Source organism: Coturnix japonica, chromosome 3 (assembly GCF_054131305.1).
Source record: "Coturnix japonica strain WE chromosome 3, WE-NBRP24, whole genome shotgun sequence".
Lineage (NCBI taxonomy): Eukaryota > Metazoa > Chordata > Aves > Galliformes > Phasianidae > Coturnix > Coturnix japonica.
This window is the reverse complement of record NC_140665.1, coordinates 30,135,896-30,154,080: the sequence shown is the minus strand read 5'-3', so window position 1 is coordinate 30,154,080 and position 18,185 is coordinate 30,135,896. Positions and strand designations below refer to the sequence as shown.

Genomic DNA, 18,185 nt, shown 5'->3' with positions numbered 1-18,185 from the left:
TGCCCACCTTCTTGCCATGTAATCTGGGGGTGAAACCCTCCCGGCATGTTCCAAACCCAACCTTTTCCCTGAACGGTGCTTCATCCCTTGAGTTCTACTTAATCCCATAGGAAGCTCAGCAGACTTACAAGTGTTTCTTTCCACCCGCTCCCCCCCACCCCTGCTCTTTCAGAAGTACATCGCTCAAGTGCTGCAGGACTCCTCCCCAGAGGGTGAAGCAACTGAGTCAGAGGAGCAGGGATCCCAGGATGAGGAGCTCATCACTACTGATGGCATGAATGACACGGATTTCCAGTCGTGTGAGGACAGCCTGATAGAGAATGAGATCCGCCAGTAGGGACTGCAGAGGGAGGGCAGGAGGGAGGGCTGGAGTCCCAGGAGCGGGGCAGGCTGCGCCCACTGTGACCGGGAGAGAGAAAGCCAAGGGAGCGCAGAGCTGAGGGGGCCAGCTGCTACCCTCACCCACCCCCAGGGCCACTACCTTCAGTGAGGGCAGGGGCCCTGCTGCCAGCTCTCCATTTCCCTGCCTCCACTGCTGCGCTGCCTGGCCCCTCTGCGGGCTTGCTCCTCACTCACTACCTTTGTTACATGTACCCAGACTGTAAACCCCTAGGGGCTGAGGAGGAAGGAGGTGGTGACCCTGCCAGCACCTCAGGAGTGGAGGGAGGCTGGGTGCTTTATGGAGGGGTCTCAGGCCAAGGGGCACCTCTAGTGTTTCCTCAGCTGCTCCCTCTATCCCCTGTCCTCCTGGCAAGGAACTCAAACACTAATTTATTAGATTTACAGGAAGATGATGAACAAAAAGCTTTAATCAGTGTATTGGAAGATGGGGTGGCTTTGTGCCACGTGCCCAAGTAGTGCTGCCTTCCCTTCTCCCATGTCCTCACTCTGGCATCCCCTGGGTGCGACATCCTGGGGCGCTAGGGGGTGAGAGTGATGTCCCGCTCTTCTCCCCATGTGTTGGGCCAGGGAGACAGGTTGAACCCAGGAGAGCAGCACAGAGCAGCCCCTCACTGGGTGGGGGGTGCAGAGCGTTTTCTCACAGGCAGGAGGCGCGGGCAGCCTCTCCCCACAAGTGCATCCCCCTCCTCCCCCAGGTGCGCAGGTGGGGGGGTTGCAGCATCATTTTAAGTGGCATTTTTTTGCACATTTTCCTTCTCTTTCAAACACAAATCAACCTGACCTCTGTGTGGTACTGCAGCCTTCTCTGCTGCCCTGTGTCTGCAGAGCAAGGCTAGGCACAGGGGGGGCTGTACTGGGGAGCCGCTGGGTGCTATGGAGAGGGTAGAAAGGGGTCTGGACCATAGCGGCCTCAGCACTGTGCAGCGTTGGGCTGCTTCACCTGCCCAGGGCTCTTCCTTCCTTGCCTCTGCCTTTGGCCCCTCCCTAGTGATAGCCATGTCCTGGGTGGGGGCAGGAAGGACTGGGAGAGGGGCCTGGACTGTCTGAAGCTGAGTGCAGGCAGGAGAGGCAGACTGGAACCTCTAGCGCTTCCCTGCTTGGAGGTTCTTGTGAGGAGGTTTCTGGTTAGCATCAGTGGCCCTTAATTGCTTTCCCCCTCCCCTTGTGTAAAATGTAAAGGAAAAATAATGAATCTCCCTGCTACCGAGCTATATTTATTTCCCTCAACCCCCTGCCACCATCCTCATTGGTGCTCATTGCTGATACTGCTCCCTTCCTTCTACCCATTGTGGGTGTGCTCTGGTTTCTGGAGCTGGACCCAGCCGCCCTCCTGGGGTCCTTCAAAACCAGGAGGAAGGGACAGTCATTTACCTTTCCAATCACCAACACAGGCCCTGGAGCTCAAAGCACTTTATGGACCTGAACAACTGAAGCATTCTGCTGTGGAGAAAGGTGATCACTGGCGCTGGCTTTTCTCCCTCTTGCTCTCCTTTAGAGGAGCGGATCCCACTCTTCAGGGCTGCTGTGTGAAGGATGGAGCTGCCTTTCCTCTGCACCTCTCTATAGGACCCCAAGCCCAGAGGAAATGGGGGGCGGAGGTGAAGAATTGTGGGTCCTGGAGGGGTAAATATAGAGCACACACAAGTGGGGAGAGGCACGGTACTTGTAACCAGTCTCCTGCAGGAACAGGCTCAACGAGGTGGATTGGAGGTCTGTGTCCATGTCCCTACCCCAGGATGCAGGCTGGGGGCTGGCTGGGTGCTCCGGCCCTGCTGTTGGGATGCGGCTCGCGGAGGGCTGGGTTGGGTTTGGCACTGTCTGTGTAGAGATGTGTATAATACCCTGTATATATTTGTGTACAAAAGAAGGGGGAAACAAAACAAAAAGGAAAAAAAAAAAGCTGTTGTTGTTGTAGTCTGTCTTTGTGTGGCAGTGGGAGGGGGGCTGCAGCAGGGGGCTGCCTCTGCTGCCTGCAAGGCGTGCCGCAGCAGCAGGGCTGTTCCTAAGGAAGCCTTGGGCCTGGCCTGGCCAAATGCCCTGATTGAGTTGTGTAAGCGGCTGCTGCCTGCAGCAAGGTGAGGGCTGGCCCAGCTCTGACCTCAGCACCCCGCTCCCTTTCACCTGGGCACTAACAGCCCTCATTGCTGCGGTAGGAATGCCGCACACCGGGCAGGGGCAGTACAGGAATGCACAGGGGGGTACGGGAGGCGAGAGCGAGTGCAGCACCTGCTGCCGCGTTCCTGTGGGTACGGCGGGGAGGGGAGGGCGGCCTCCGCGGAAGGATTACATGGGAGCATTGAAAACGGCTTAAAAGGCCACGGAGAGGAGATAAAGTGGGGTCAGGATCAGAGAGGGGGCACGGCCGGAGCTGCGAGTGCCGTCAGGGCACCGACAGAAGCCGGGAGCCTCGGGGCACAGAGCCGCCGTTGGGAGCGCAGCGTGCAGTGCCGGGCAGCAGGTAGCAGCACAGCCCGGCGCTGCGGGCGGCACCGCCCCACATAGCGGCACGCTGAGTCACGGCGGGGCGGCTCGGAGAGCTGGGAGCAGCGGGGAGCAGCGGGCTGATCCCATCGGCTGCTGCGCCTTTAACGGCCCGCGGCTCCCCCTGCCCGCGGGCCGCCCGCACATCCTGCCCGCACTAACTCCTCCTCCGCTGCGCCGAGCCGGGCAGGGCGGCGGCGGCTTCCGCGCCGGGAGAACGGTGAGTGTCCGGCCCTGCCCTGCCCTCCCTCCCTTCTCAGCGCGGTGGGCCCGCGGCGGGAGGACCCGGGGGACCCGTCCCGTCTGGTCCCGTCTGGTCCCGTTCCGCTGCGGGGCTCCGGGGCGCGGTATCCCGGCCGCGTGGGAGCCGCCCTGCCCCGGGGTGCGGAGCTGAGGCCTGCGGGCCGGGCCTCATTGCGGCCACATCCCCTCGGGCTGCGGGGCTCGGGGTGCGGACAGAGCGGCGCCGGGCCCACCCGTCCCCATGTAGAGCGGCTGGAGGCCTGCACAGATTGCGGGCGGTGCCGGCCGAGGCTCTGCTTGTGCAGTGCTCCCACCTGGGGAGACCGGGGTGCCGCCAGCGCTGCGTCCTACTGCAGTTGTAGGTAGCACCCTATGGAAAGCCGTGCTGCAGCCTGGCTGTGCTCTGCTTGGCTGTACACCTCCTCCTGCCCGCTGTGTGCCCACAGCATCCATCAGCATCTCTGTGGGGAAACCCCCTGCCATCACACCATGACCCACACAGCTCCTGTCCCACCCTGCGGTCTGCGATGCATTCCCATGCCCTGCGCTTGTGTGACCCCCGCCTGCCACCCAGCACAGCCTGCCCGAGTGCTCTGAGTAACAGCACTAAGAATAACTGGCCTGGTGACACAGCCCGGCTGTGCACGGCTCTGCTGCAGCCCTGCCTGGGGCTGGACCGTAAGGGAAGGTTGCAGGGAGGAGGATTCCCCTCCGTGCCAGGCGGGAGCTGGGTGCAGTGCTTGGGTTCCTTGTTGTGCAGCCCTGCTGGGCAGCAGTCGGGAGGAATCACCCCTCTGGTCTTGAGGTAACACACACCTTGCTGTCAGCGTCCTGGTTACCAAGCAGGAGTCAACAGAGTGGCTGTGCCATTGGTTCGGAGCTGTTGAGGAGGAAAGATGAGGGACTGAGACTGCCTTTGGGATAGGGGTGGTAGAGTGGAGCAGATGTTCCTTCTGGAATGCTGAGGAGGACAGGCCTTGGGATTAGCAGCCATGTCTGTGCTCCATGAGCCTGCACTCTGTTTTGTGCTACTTGCCTTCCCATGGCTACTGCACCACTTTGGTACAGGGGACTTTCCATAGCCAGGTTGCTGGGCAAGCAGCAGGCTGGCATTGCCATCCCCAACGCTTCTCTTGGGTGTTGCTGGCTCTGGCAGGGTGAGAGCAGATGGGTCATTCACCCAAGGGTTGTTCTGCTGCTTTGTGCTGTCAAACCTCTGGGGTGTTTGGCTTTACGAGCAGGAGCTGGGCCAGACAGGCTGCACAGTCCTGCTCTTGAGCCTGAGTCAAGTCACCCTGTGCTCTGGGGAAGGGCTGTCACACCTCTTCCTTCCCAGCGCCCCACAGATAGAGCTGCCTCTGCTCCCCGGAGAGCTCCTCCCTTCCCGTCCTGTTGACTCAGTGCTTGGGCAGCCATGGGTGGCTGTGTAGCAGAGAAGCAGCCCCGCAGCTGCTTATGCTCATCAGGAAAGTCGGATAGGGAAGGTCTCGGTGACCAGAAAGCTGTCCCTGCAAAGAGGTTTAGGGACAAGGCATAGAGCTGGAAGAAGTGATTTTCAGAGGTAGAAAGTGCTTGGAATTCCTCTGCTCTCAGCTCTCGTGTGCAGAGGGGACGGGGAGGCTCCTCACAGCAGTTAGCACGCTATTTCTTTCCAGCCTGCTGTCAAAGTGGCTCTGCTCATTGAGCCTCCCTGAAGGCATGGGAGCGTGACGGCTGGGCTGGAGGCCATGGCCAGCTTCTGAGCAAAAAGGCACCTCTGTCTGCACCGGGCACGGGGCCTGGGGGAGGCCTTCCCAGCCTCACATCCTCACAGTGTGTCTTCCCATCCCAGGGATGCCGCAGCCTCACAGTGCCCATTTCATTGCAGGACACAGAGGAGGAGGTAGCGGTGCCAGTACCCAGCTATGATGCCCTTTGGAGGGATCGCTGCCCGGCTGCAGAGGGACCGCCTGAGAGCAGAGGGGGTTGGCGAGCACAACAACGCTGTCAAGTACCTCAACCAGGACTATGAGGCCCTCAAGCAAGCGTGCATTGAAAGCGGTGCCCTCTTCAGGGACCCCCAGTTCCCAGCTGGTCCTACTGCCCTTGGCTTCAAGGAGCTGGGGCCACACTCCAGCAAGACACGGGGCGTAGAGTGGAAGCGTCCATCGGTAAGTGCTGGGTTTGTGTCCCTCGCCTGCAGTTTCTGCATTAATGTGGTGTGCCAAGCTGCAGTTTGGCTTCAGTTTGCATCTTACTGTGCTTAAACTTCCTTTAAAGTGTGTTTCATTGCTCGTTCCCCAGAGGAATAACGCTCACTGAGCACTCAGAGAGCATTGTGTCTAGCATGCCATTCTTCCTCTAGGCAGCACGTGTTGGGCTTTACAATGGGAGAGTTGTGCCATTGCTTCTGCATGTCCCAGCATAGGTGTGACACCCACAGTGACTGGGTTGTGTATCCATTGGTGCCATGAGTGCAGGGGCAATGCTCATCTAGCCATTTGCTGCTAAAGAAGGTCTTGCCTTCCTGTGATGGCATTGATGTGAGCAGTTTTCCATGGCAGAGGGCAGGTGGGGTGCATCTCAGGGATGATTCTCCCATTCTCCTGAGTCAGAACTGCGATGGGCACAGGTCCTGCTGAGATCCAATGCTTGATTCTCTCTTTATGCAGGAATTAGTGGATGACCCTCAGTTCATTGTTGGTGGTGCAACCCGGACAGATATCTGCCAGGGAGCTCTGGGTAAGTGCTGGAGTCCTGTCCCCAAACTTCAGTCTGGAGAGCAGCAGCAGCTGGGGAGGGTCAGTGTGCTTGGAGAAGAGCAATTTGTGTAGAGAAGGTGCTGAGTGGATGGGTTTCACAGCATCTCTCTGCAGGCCCTCACGGTGTGTTTTCTTGCCAGCCTATGCACAACCATCCCTGTACTCAAAGCTCCCTCCTCGTGTAGGGTGGTAGAAGCTGTAAGGCAGCAGGGGATACTGACTCCTGGTAGATGTAGGCTAAGGCCTCATAAAAATGGAGAAGCACAGGTACTGAGATAAGGAGAGCAGTGTTAGTGGGTGGGGAAGGCTGGCAAGGCTGGGAACTGCGAGTCAGTGATCTCCAAAACCAGATCTGGCTGCCATCAGCAGTGTTTTCTGACCTGGATCAAGGTGAGAATGTTGTGCACCTTAACAGAGCAGACTGGTTTCAGGACTGTGGTGGTAACTGGAGCGTGTTAACAGCCTGGGGCACTGTGGTGATTCTCCATTGGTCATTAGGAAGGCAAGGTTTGTCAACCACAGCCCAGCACAAGTTATACAGGCTCCAGGCTAATGTATGACAGGATTTAAAAGAAGAGGAAGGAGAACCAAGGCAAAGAATGGAAAAAGCAGTGCTGGCACAGAGCAGCACTTACAGTTAATAGCACTTGGAAGGAGAATTGCAGTGTTATTGCTTGGAACTTGAAGCCAAGGCACCAGCATTAATCCTCTTGCTTGGTGACTGAAAACAATGGGAAACTTATTAAAATGCAAAGTGTAATTGCATTACAAAAGTCACTGTCCTGAGATACATGGAGTGCTCAGGAGGCTCCAGGTAAATGACTGCAGGAGGAGCTGCTGGTGCTGTCATGGTGGCCTGGATGCAGACAGCAGGTCACAGAGGATTGTTCCTTCTCTGCCCTGAGCCAATGCTTCTGTCCAGGCACCTGCCATTATACTGCATGGGCTAGGAGCAAGGGGTATGGACCTCTCCACAGGTTCTCCACTTGTTTTTGGAGCCCAGTGCAGGGCGCCGCACAGGACAGAATGCCACCTCCTGCAGGCTGCCCTTGTGATGCAGCACCTGGTTCAGAGGGAGAGCATGCTAAGGGCTTCTGCTCGGCCCTGCACCCATCACCACCGCTGGCTAAGCTGTTTCTCCCTCTCCAGGTGACTGCTGGCTGCTGGCTGCCATTGGCTCCCTCACTCTCAACGAGGAACTCCTGCACCGTGTGGTGCCCCACGGGCAGAGCTTCCAGGAGGACTACGCTGGCATCTTCCACTTCCAGGTAGGCTGGGAACTCCTGGCTCTGCACAGCTGGTGGGTTGGGGACATCCCTCAGGGATGTCCTGCTCACCCCTTCTTCCCCTCAGATCTGGCAGTTTGGTGAGTGGGTGGACGTGGTGGTGGACGACCTGCTGCCTACCAAGGATGGGGAGCTCCTGTTTGTGCATTCAGCAGAGTGCACAGAGTTCTGGAGTGCTCTGCTGGAGAAGGCCTACGCCAAGTGAGTCCCACCACTGTGGGCACAAAGTTGCTGGGGGGTGGGGTGGAGCAGCAGTGCACTGTGCCCTCATCACCTCTTATCTCCCTCTCACTGCCTGGTGCTCAGGCTGAATGGCTGCTACGAGTCACTCTCAGGGGGCAGCACCACTGAGGGCTTTGAGGATTTCACTGGCGGCGTAGCAGAGATGTATGACCTCAAGCGGGCACCGCGCAACATGGGCCACATCATCCGCAAGGCACTGGAGAGGGGGTCCTTGCTGGGCTGCTCCATTGATGTAAGTATCACACTGCTCTTCATAGTGAATTATGGATGTCTTCTCCAGTGGTGCCCAAAGTGAGGCCTCACAGCCCTCCTCCAAACACAAAGTGGTCATTTTGCTGGGACTCTGGATGGGAGGGAACTTCTTTCGCCTCTTTCTGAGAACCAGTGTGACAGCTGAAGGGCACGGGGCTGTACCTTAGTGACTTGGAATGGTCTTGTTTAGATGCAATGGGAAACATCCATCTGAAGCCAGGCTGCTGAACAAGGCTCTGCATAGAGCTCTGGCTGCATCCTGTATCAGCATCTGCATGTTAGCTGAGCTGGGCACTTCCATCTTCTCCCTCTTAGCTACAAACAACAGTGTGCACCCTCTCTGTCACCACTGACAGCAGTACCTGTTGGATTGGCAAGTTGGAGTAGTAATAAACGCAACAGGGTTAGCTACTGCCTGCATTGAATGTGTGGCTGGGGTATACTACTGCTAAAGAGACTGTCACTCCCAGCAGTGTGTGTGTATCGCTAAGACTGATGTGTAAGCTGTTTTGTAGCTAATGAGGACACTACCTCTGTGCTCCTGGTGACAATGCTGTGTTTTAAGAAGCACAAAACAATGTTTTACTTTTTGAAGTTTGAGTGGTTTCACGATGAATCTTCAGTGCTCCTGACTGGAGCATTGCGAAAAAAAGGGTCATTGTCCTTGCAATGTCTCAGCCTCCTCTAAGAAGAGGTAGGGGAATAGAACTACATGAATCATACACCTGAGGTTTGCATGTTCTTTTCAGATCACAAGTGCCTTTGATATGGAAGCAGTGACCTTCAAGAAACTGGTGAAGGGCCATGCCTATTCTGTCACAGCCTTCAAAGATGTGAGTTGGGTACATAAGACTGTATAGAGCTAAAATGCTGAGGCCTGTGGTGTGGGTTTGACTTTCTGCATTTGATGGCTGGCAGGTGAACTACCGGGGTCAGCAGGAACAGCTCGTCCGTATCAGAAACCCCTGGGGTCAGGTGGAGTGGACTGGAGCCTGGAGTGATGGGTAAGTTCAGGTGGGACTTCAGTGAGCTGCTGGCACTGCTAATGAAACAGTTGGGACAGCTCTTGCACAGCGCTGCTAAGTAGAAGTTCACAGCATACTGTATCCTTCACAACAGGGAATGAGTCTTTTGAGGGCCAACTCCAAACTGCATAGCACTGGAAACATCGTAGCTCACCTTGAGTATTTCTCCTCTAATTGTTTTCCTCTGCCTATTCCAGCTCTCCTGAGTGGGACAACATTGATCCCAGTGACAGAGAAGAGCTGCAACTGAAGATGGAGGATGGAGAGTTCTGGTGAGTGCCAGAGCAAAGTGCTGCTCTTCTTCAGCATCCAGTTTGGGAATGAGCAGGGGAGCCTGAAAGGGAACCTGCAGTTGTCCCAGAACACAAGACCTACCTTTATTAGCTGTTCCATTGCTAGAAAGCCTGGTAACATTTTCTTATCTGATCTAGTTAATAGGTTGAATATTAGGTAAGGGATCTTCACCAAAGGGTGGTGGCTGGGCCACAGCTATGTGGTGTTGTCAAGTAGTTGAAAGGGGAACCTAAGTACTTGAGAAGGAACTGGAAATGCAGAGTGAGCAGGAAGAAGCTTTTTCTTTTCTTCTAAAACCACCAGAACAAAGGGGTCACCAGAGAACAGCAGCTTAGGCAGATGTTGGAAGCCTGTGGGACTCTGCACTGCAGGGGTGTTTTGTAAGTTCAAAGTGTGATTGATGAGTCCGGATCCTGGGTGGCTATTAACACTGATGGTCTGAGTGAGCCTCAAGTGCAGGTCTTGTGTTGCTGGATGTTGGGGTGATGCTGCTCTTATCTGCTCCCTCTGCCACTATTGCTGGCCTCCACTGGAGATGGGAGATTGAACAAAAGGAGCCCTTTGCTCTGATCCCTGTCACACACTGTGGTAGGCAGGCTGAAGCTGTTCAGCTTGTGTCACCTAGACAGGCTGCTTGCCAGTAGTCCTGGCTTTTGTGCCCCCAGTGCCCCATCCCATTCCTCAAGACTTAGGGTGAAAGAGGTGGTGGGTGCCAACCGCACTAGAGACATCCTGGTTCATATGAGTCCTGTTCCGCAACAGGACATCTAGCATTCAGCTCGCTGCCATGAGAAGGGGCTTTGGGATGATTTCCATCTCTCTCCACCTAGAAGAGACAGCTGGGGCTGAGTCCAGAGCTGCTTTCACTCCTCAGCCATGTCTTGGCCTTAACCTTTGCCTGCTTTCCCACAGGATGTCTTTTCGGGACTTCATGAGGGAGTTCTCCAGGCTGGAGATCTGCAACCTAACCCCCGACGCCCTCACCAAAGATGAGCTCAGCAGGTGGCACACACAGGTGTTCGAGGGCACATGGCGCCGAGGGAGCACTGCTGGGGGCTGCAGGAACAACCCAGGTACCTCCCGCATCTCCACTCTTGGTGATGTGATTCAGTCAGGTGTATCATCCATGTCTTCCTCCTCCAGCCACATTCTGGATCAATCCCCAGTTTAAGATCAAGCTGCTGGAAGAGGATGATGACCCTGGGGATGACGAGGTGGCCTGCAGCTTCTTGGTGGCCCTGATGCAGAAGCACCGTAGGAGGGAGCGGCGAGTAGGGGGCGACATGCATACAATCGGCTTCGCTGTCTACGAGGTAACCCCAACCCCAGTGCTGCTTCCTTCAGACTAGCTTAGCCCTGCCAATCCCATGTGGACCTGGCATCCTTGTCCTGAGGGAATCCTTTCCCACCTGATTTGGCCATTCTGGGGGTCAGCATCACCCCCTCCATCTGCCATAGGAGAGAGAACCCCAGTAATGGCACTCTCATTTTCCTTCTCTCTTCCCTGCAGGTTCCTGAGGAGGTACGTGCTGAGCCACCAGACCCATCTGCCTCTTGGAGGGGAGCACAGGAGTGGGCAGGAATGGGTTGATGCAGACCCACAGGCATGTGTGCTTGCCTGTGCCCCGTGGCGTGGGATTTCCACCAGACTGGCAACGGTTGGGGTGCTAAAGGGTGCTGAGTACCTCTGTGTGGGAGGGATGGTCCTTCCTAGGAAGGACAACTAGGGCTCTTCCACAGGCAGCCACTGGGCAGGGGTGCAGTGGGACCAGGCACCTGTTCCAGCAGAGCTGCTTGGGCTGAGGGCTGAGGATGTCCTGCCCCACTGCACTTGCTTGGTCCCACTGTTCCTTATGGATTCCCTTCTTGTTGGGCTGTTCCCCACAACAGTGTGTGTTCCTCAGGCCCAGGGCAGCCAGAATGTGCACTTGAAGAAGGACTTCTTCCTGCGAAACCAGTCCCGGGCACGCTCTGAAACCTTCATCAACTTGAGGGAAGTGAGCAACCAGATCCGGCTGCCCCCTGGCGAGTACATCGTTGTGCCCTCCACCTTTGAGCCGCACAAGGAGGCCGACTTCATCCTGCGGGTCTTTACCGAGAAGCAGTCGGACACAGCGTGAGTCTTCACCATAAAGCCTTCTGCCAAGTCCCAGCCCCTTGCCTAGTTAGGGAATGTGTTGGCCCAGGCCATCACATGTGTTGGTGAGTGCTGGAGCAGATTCCACTGCCCTCCATCACCGTGTGTGCCCTCCCCTCCCCTTTTCTGCCCCCAGGGAGCTGGATGAAGAGATCTCGGCAGACCTGGCAGATGAGGTAGGAGCCACCAGTCTCCTTTAGCTGAGTCTGGGGCTGAGGAGTGGGAGCCATGGGCAGGAGGTGGCTGTGTGGGCTTGGGATGGCACTGTGGCAGAGACTGGCTGCAAGGATCTCAATGGTGGGGACATGAGAAGGAGTAAAGGTGGGAGGAGGAACTTCTCACCCAGAGGCTCAGGTATTTGTTGAACCTCTGAGGCAGAACAGTACCTGGCTTTGATTACTAATCTCTCTTTCTGGCCTCAGGAGGAAATAACCGAGGATGACATTGAGGATGGCTTCAAGAACATGTTCCAGCAGCTGGCAGGGGAGGTGGGTACAGTTTTGCCAAGCCTATGGCAAGTCGAGAGTGTAGAAAGGGGATCAGACCGCTGGCCATCAGAGCTGCACAGAACAAGGGGCTCTGTGGGGGCTCTCACAACTTCCGAGGGGCCCATCTCTTCCATCAGCAAGCTCCAGCCCATAGCGTGCTTCACCCCAGCCCTGCACACCAGTAAATGCTGAAATTCAGCTCAGCTACCCCCAGGGGTGGGGGGAGGCAAGAGGTTCTACTAACTCTGCTCCTACTGCAGGACATGGAAATCAGCGTCTTTGAGCTCAAGACGATTCTGAACAGAGTGATTGCTAGACGTGAGTGCTTTTCCCCTCTTCCCCTGTAACCCAGGCAGGTTCAGCAGGTTGTGCTTTGATGCACATGATCCCCCTCCTCATTCCTCCTCAGACAAAGATCTGAAGACGGATGGGTTCAGTCTGGACTCCTGCCGTAACATGGTCAACCTGATGGATGTATCCTCTTGGCACTGTGGGCAGCGGCTGGCATTCCTGGCACTCAGCCTGGCAGCCAGGACACTTCTCCGTGGGAACTAGGGCTTGACTGTCTAGTTGTGCCAAGGCTGTGTAACTGGGAAAAGGGCAGAAAGGGTCTTTGTGGCTGCACTGAGGGTGCTGCGGGATGGCAGCCAGCAGCAAGTGTGCAGTATTTCAATTTCCTGTGGGTACACACAGCAGCCAGCACCCACACTTCACCCTAGCACGGCATGCTGTGAGACCACGCAGGCTTAAAGCATTCTCGGTGGGGTAAGAGTGTTGCTGGGGTTCTTTCCCCCAAAACCATCCTATGGTTGAGGATGAGAGGTGTAAACATGTAACAGGAGCCATGGGCTGTGCTCCTGCTTGCACAAGGATGTGCAATTGGAGGGGTCAGGCAAACACAGAGAAGTTGCTCTGAGCTCTTTTCCAGATATGTCCTAGCATCCTGTTTGCTGCATGGCAGCACTAAGCCAAAGTTGGATGTTCCTTGGGAGCTGCACAGCAGCTGCTTTAAGCACTGAACTTTCCCTTTTGGCCTGCGGGCTCTGATCTTGCCTGTGCTGCAGGATGGGGAGGGAACTTGAAAAAGAACTGGCCTGGCTGAAATGCTTCTTCTCACTCAAGGTACCCAGGGTCTGATTGCTTTGCCACTCTCTGCCTGCTCTGCTACTCCACCCTTTTTCTGGCTGCCTTCTCCTTAACCCTCTGCTGTCCAGAAAGATGGCAGCGCCCGCCTGGGGCTGGTGGAATTCCAGATCCTATGGAACAAGATCCGCAGCTGGCTGGTAAGGAGGAGAGGGATGCAAGGGATGGCACCCTTCTGGGGCAGGGGAATGACCAAGCTGCAGGAAGGGCCTGCCATTCACATCCTCTGTGATGTTTTTTGCAGACAATCTTCCGCCAGTATGACCTGGATAAATCAGGCACCATGAGCTCATACGAGATGCGCATGGCTCTAGAGTCAGCTGGTAAGTCTGGAGAGGATGGGGCTGGGCTGAGGGTGGAGGAAAGCTGTAGGAGCCCTATCCCGAGTAGGTGGAGAACTGTGGAACCAGCCTACATTGTGAGCTTTGAGCCAATCTGTCATGAGATGAGGCCCATGTCTAAGCTGGGTTCTCTCCAACCAATCCTTGCTTGCTGCTGGCACCCTCAGAGCCCAGGATACACACAGGGTTGTCCCAGCCATCCTCATCTCACCTGTGAGGTCCCACCCTGGCAAAGTCGGGTCAATGAGCTAACATTCATTTGGCAATGGGCTATAGCTCCAGGGCGAGCATCTCTTACTCCTACCAAGGCTGGACTCAGTGCCCTTCCTTGGGTGGGGTGTAGGCCCTTTCCAGTGAGACCATGAACTCTGATAGTTGCATCTTCTCCCACTTCTTGTGGGTGCTGAGTACTCTCTGCCTTTCAGGTTTCAAGCTGAATAACAAGCTGCATCAGGTGGTGGTTGCCCGTTATGCAGATGCTGAGTCGGGTGTGGACTTTGACAACTTTGTCTGCTGCCTGGTGAAGCTGGAGACGATGTTCAGTGAGTGCTGCTCCAGGCTGGGGAGGGCAGGGACAGAGGAACGTGTTGCTCATCTTGCCCTTGTGCCCTGCAGGGTTCTTCCGCAGCATGGATCCTGACGGCACTGGCACCGCCGTCATGAACATCGCTGAGGTGAGAGCTCGGTGCAGTGAGGTGGGGTGGAGATAAGGGGAGAAGATACTAAAGTGGATGGGACACCTGGGGTGGGTGGTAGAGTGCCCTCCGGCCCTATAGGTGTAAAAGATTGAGAGATGCAAAAGGGAGCTTTGTCAGGTCTTGTTCTCAGAGGGACTTTGGGTTTGCATGCACCAGCCCCTGCTCATTCTCTCTCCTTCTCCGCAGTGGCTGCTGCTGACAATGTGCGGCTAGGAGCCAGGACAGATACGCTGTGACTAGGACACTCCGGCAGGCCAGGCCACCTCCAAGTGCCTCCCTCTGGGTCCATGGACACAGGATAATCTCCCTCCTCTTGCTCCATCCTACGCTGAGCCACCAACCCTGCCTCTCAGCACGCCTCGCTCCACCCTCACCCACGGAGCATTTTGCAGGGGTCAAGGCAGGCAGGGGCTGCCCTTCTCTTTTTCTGGGCTGGGCTTGCTTTCCAAGCTTCTCCTCCTCTTGTCCCACCCCAGAAGAGAAGGAGGGCAAGCAGCATGGGGAGTCTGTAGGTCACTGCACCTAGCTTTGGGGCAGCTGCTTAGAGGCAAGCACAGGAGCAGGGTAGGGGCTGTCCACCTGGGGAGAGGTGGGAGCTGTGGGGGGGAAGAGGAGGAGGATGTGTTTTGCTTGCTCCAGTTCTGTCTCATCCCATGTGGCATGTGCTACAAGTCCCAGGGAGCATCAGCAGATGCTGCCTTGCTTAGGCAGGGCAGCTGATTCATGGGGAGCCAGGGTGAGAAGGTGCACACTCTTAATGCTATTGCCTTGCACTCATCAGCACTAAACATGACCAAAGCGTGGAGCTGCAGCTGGTCAGGACACTGGTGTTCAATACCTTCTGCTGCAAACTCTTTCTGCGTGGCCTTCAAACTCTTCCTCCCACCCCTCACTCTCTGCCCCACTTTGTCCCACCGTATGGCTACAGCCTATCATTTAAGCACTGTCCTGCCACATGCCACTGTAACACATCCCACCGTGCTCCTCTCATCCTATGCACACACAGCCACACCACTACAGCCTTTACCCCAGGGCTGTCCTAGCCTCCCTTCCTGCTGCCAGGTGGAGCTGGGCCAAGGAGGAGCGCTGATGGCTGGGAGGCATTTCTCTAGTACACAGTTGTCTGTTTTCCTCTTCACCCCCTCCTTTCACATTGTAATGATCTCTACAGCCCTCAGGCTCCTTCACTCAGCACAGATGTGCTCCTGTGCCAATGTATTTGCACTTCTCCACACTCCTCAGCCCTGTTTGTTCCTGTGGATGATGGGGTGGCTCCAGCATGGCAGTGGGCAAAGGCCCAACCAAGGCAGGCAGGCCCTTAGCTGCTCCCAGGCCCAGGTCTCCAGAGGCCGTGCTTGCAGCAATAACCACTCCTGCCCTCCTGGCAGGCTCGCTTCCTCTCTTTGTGCTCGGGGCAATAAACCTAGCTCTGTTGGACAGGGGCTCAGCTGGTAATGATTTATACAACAGGGGGTCCCGGTCTTAGCTGGTGGTAGTCCCCAGCATGGGACGGAGGGTGGCTGGGTCCCGGCACAGCCAGTGTGCAGGGGCAGAAGGCCCTGTGTGAGGTAAGGGGCTGCTCTGGAGGGATCTTGGTGCGTGGGGGCTCAGGGCCTGTGGAAAGTGGGTAGTTGTGCCCCACTAGCACAGCTTAGCTTGGCCTGGGTGTGGCTGGGCCCAGCCTTCCTTTTTGGGTAGTATGGGAGCTGTCAGCACTGTCCCAGCTGCAAGCCCCATGGTGCACACAAGGCTCCATTGTAGGGCACACTCCCGCTTGGCTCTATGGTGACAGGTGCCCCCTCCAGACAGCAGCTGGTGGTTCCTCTCCCTGCCGGCCCCAGCAGCTGGCAGCCCACAATCTGCAGGGGGTCAGCAGGTGGGGGTTCCCAGCTGCCAGCAAATGCCACAGGGAGCGGCCTGGCTTGGCCCTCTGCTGCTGCCATGGCATCCCATCCCCTGCCTTCTTGGAGTGTCTGCCTGCCTGGGGGTCTCCTGTGTCTCTCCAGCTGCTAGTGTCTGTCCTCCCCAGCCTGGCTGTGTGCGGGCTGTGGCTGTCCTCAGCAGCTGCCCTGGCAGCTGTACTCAGGCTCCATCTCCCCCTTGGATGCCCCATCCCTCAGCAGCAGGAATGCCAGGCCTGAGGGTACAAGCGACCTTTGTGTGAGAAGAGGGCTGGGGGGGGCAGCCCCCTTCCTGCACCCCTACACCAGCAGCTGGGTGCCGGCAGCATCCTGAAGCCAGCACTGGGTGGGGAGAGGCTCCCCAGAAAGCCAGCACGTCTTTGGTGATCCCAAGGGACAACGTAGATCTGTCCCCAAGCAAGGGGACCCATGGGCAGGGCTGTGGGTGCTACCCGGCTGCTGCAGGATTTGGCCTTTTTCAACAGCACAAGGAAAAGGGGAATGCATGCGAGCTGGAGCCTTTCAGGGCCTGGACGCAGTGAGTTAAACAAGCTATTTATAGAGCTCGCCTCCCACCCCAGCAGAAATGGCCGGCATTCCTCCTGCGCCGAGCCACACTCCACTGTCATGAGTGTTCCCGAGGGCCCTCCTGGTCAGCACAGCTGGCAGCCATGCTGGGCTCCTTGGATCCTGAGGCTCTGTCCCCAAAGCTGGCAGCAGAGCACTGTGCAAAGACAGGGGACATGGGATGTGACAGTGCAGCCACTGCTCCTGCTGCTCTCCACTTGTGCCCCAGGATAGAGCAGGTTCTGCAGCAGGTGCACACTGCAGCCCTGTTGTTCACAAAGGATTTTCCATTCCCCACCTGAGGCCCAACAGAGTGCCCCCAGGCAGGCACTGCATCACCTCTGTGCTTGGCCGGTGCCTTCCTTTCTCCTGGGGCAATAGGTAAAGCTCCGTGGGGAATAAGATCTCCATTCTCATTCATCACAATTGGTGCCTACAGGGGAAATCGAGGCACAGAGAGAGGAAATGACTCACCCAGGGTTAGAGCAGCAAAGCCCAGAGCCTCATTCCAGTCTGTGTACTGCCTCCCCAATAAAAGGGGACACATTCACTGCTAAGGAGGCACAAAGCCTCTCCTTTACCACAAGGTTGGAGGCAGCACAGAATGAGAACCCCCAGCCCAAGCAGAAGCAAAGGCTGTGGGAGGCTGGTCCTACGGCTGATATGAGGCTGGTCTCGAGGCTGACATCATCAATGTCCCTCAGCTCCCAGAGCCATTTCTGACCAAGGCACGTGGCAGCTCCGCACTGAGGCATGGCTGGCCCTTTCCCTCATCCATCCCCAGCTCCCCAGGAGGGATCTGCGGGCTGGGAAAGGTCACCTCGGCTGGGCCACCCGAACGGGCTCTCAGGATGAAGGGCAGCTTGCGCAAGTGAGCCAAGATGGGGAAAGTGAGTGGGGGCTTTCAGTCCTTTGTTTATGTTCCAAAGTTCTGCTCAAGCAGGAGCCAAGAGCAAGCTCCTGGCAGGGCTTTGGAGGGGAACAAGGGGAGGAAACGTGGTCAGACAGCCACCGGGAGCACAACAAAGGTTGGATGCAGGAGGAAGCGGAGGGGCACCGACATGTACGACAGGCCTTCCTGCCCACACTCCCCCAGCCTGCGGGCCCGTTGTGCAGCTGAACCCAATAGAAACCCCTAGCTGAACCCCTTCCCCACCGGCATCCCCATCACTCGGTGTTTCCCTGCCCCATGTGTGTACACTCCCGTCCCTTGCGTGGCACTCGGCAGCACAGAGTGACACAGAGGAGTATTTTATGCCCTCAGGAGCCTCAGTGCAGAGCCAGCGCCATCCCGCAGCACGCACCGCGCCTAGGGCAGGTGTCGGTCCACCCTCGCCCCCTCCTTCCCCGCACCGCCACCAACAGATGTGTCGGGGCCGTATCGCTTACAGAAGGCGTGTAGGAGGAGGGGGCATTTAAACGGGCAGCTGCTTTTCGGTATTATTGGCGTTCGTCGCCGCCCGGACGCCCGTACCATTCGGGGGGCACTGCCATTCGGGGCGGCCGCGGCGCACGTAGGGCTGAACGGGACGGGCTCCTCCAAAGGAGGGACCCTCAGGGCGCCGAGAGCGGCCGAGAGGGGGCGGCCCCAGCGCTGCGTCCCAGCTCCCACCCGCTCCCGTCCCGGCGCCGCTGTGCCCGGGTCCGCCGCCTCCGGAGCTCGGCGGTGTCCGCGATGCCCGCCGTGCCGCTGGCCGCCCCGCTGCTGCTCTCGCTGCTCTCCCGCCTGCTGCAGCTGGCCCGCAAGCGCCTCCTGCCGCCGCTCCGCCGTCTGGGGCGCCGGCTGCGCTCCCGGGAGAGCCGCCAGGCGCTGCTCACCTGCCTGCTCTGCATCCTCAACCTGCACAAGAAGGCGGACGCCTGAGGCCGCCCTTCCCGAGGGCTCCCCGACCGCCTCGCCTCGCCTCGCCCTGCCCCGCACGCCGCGGGAGGAGGGCCCGGCC

At 57.4% G+C, this 18,185-nt stretch overlaps 2 protein-coding genes across 4 annotated transcripts in view; both read left to right on the top strand.

The window, feature by feature from the left end:
• The window catches only part of TMEM63B (transmembrane protein 63B), a 35,076-nt gene extending 33,767 nt beyond the window's left edge, over positions 1–1,309 (top strand). For 2 of the 3 annotated variants that reach the window (XM_015857687.3, XM_015857685.3), the window contains one exon: positions 173–1,309. In XM_015857687.3, coding sequence (XP_015713173.2) covers positions 173–337 — 165 coding nt within the window. In that variant the 3' untranslated portion in view covers positions 338–1,309. The remainder of the gene's footprint in view (positions 1–172) is intronic. The other variant, XM_015857686.3, reaches the window with a different exon arrangement.
• Positions 1,310–3,071: 1,762 nt separating this feature from the next.
• CAPN11 (calpain 11) lies at positions 3,072–15,211 on the top strand. The gene is made up of 22 exons (XM_015857688.3): positions 3,072–3,103; positions 4,994–5,276; positions 5,778–5,847; positions 7,017–7,135; positions 7,221–7,354; positions 7,460–7,628; positions 8,398–8,481; positions 8,567–8,652; positions 8,871–8,945; positions 9,880–10,040; positions 10,111–10,280; positions 10,478–10,489; positions 10,872–11,083; positions 11,241–11,280; positions 11,527–11,592; positions 11,853–11,910; positions 12,002–12,066; positions 12,807–12,875; positions 12,980–13,058; positions 13,502–13,618; positions 13,692–13,750; positions 13,961–15,211. The coding sequence occupies exons 2-22, from the start codon at positions 5,031–5,033 to the stop codon at positions 13,985–13,987; spliced, it is 2,118 nt and encodes a 705-aa protein (XP_015713174.1). The 5' UTR covers positions 3,072–3,103; positions 4,994–5,030; the 3' UTR covers positions 13,988–15,211.
• Positions 15,212–18,185: the final 2,974 nt, after the last annotated feature.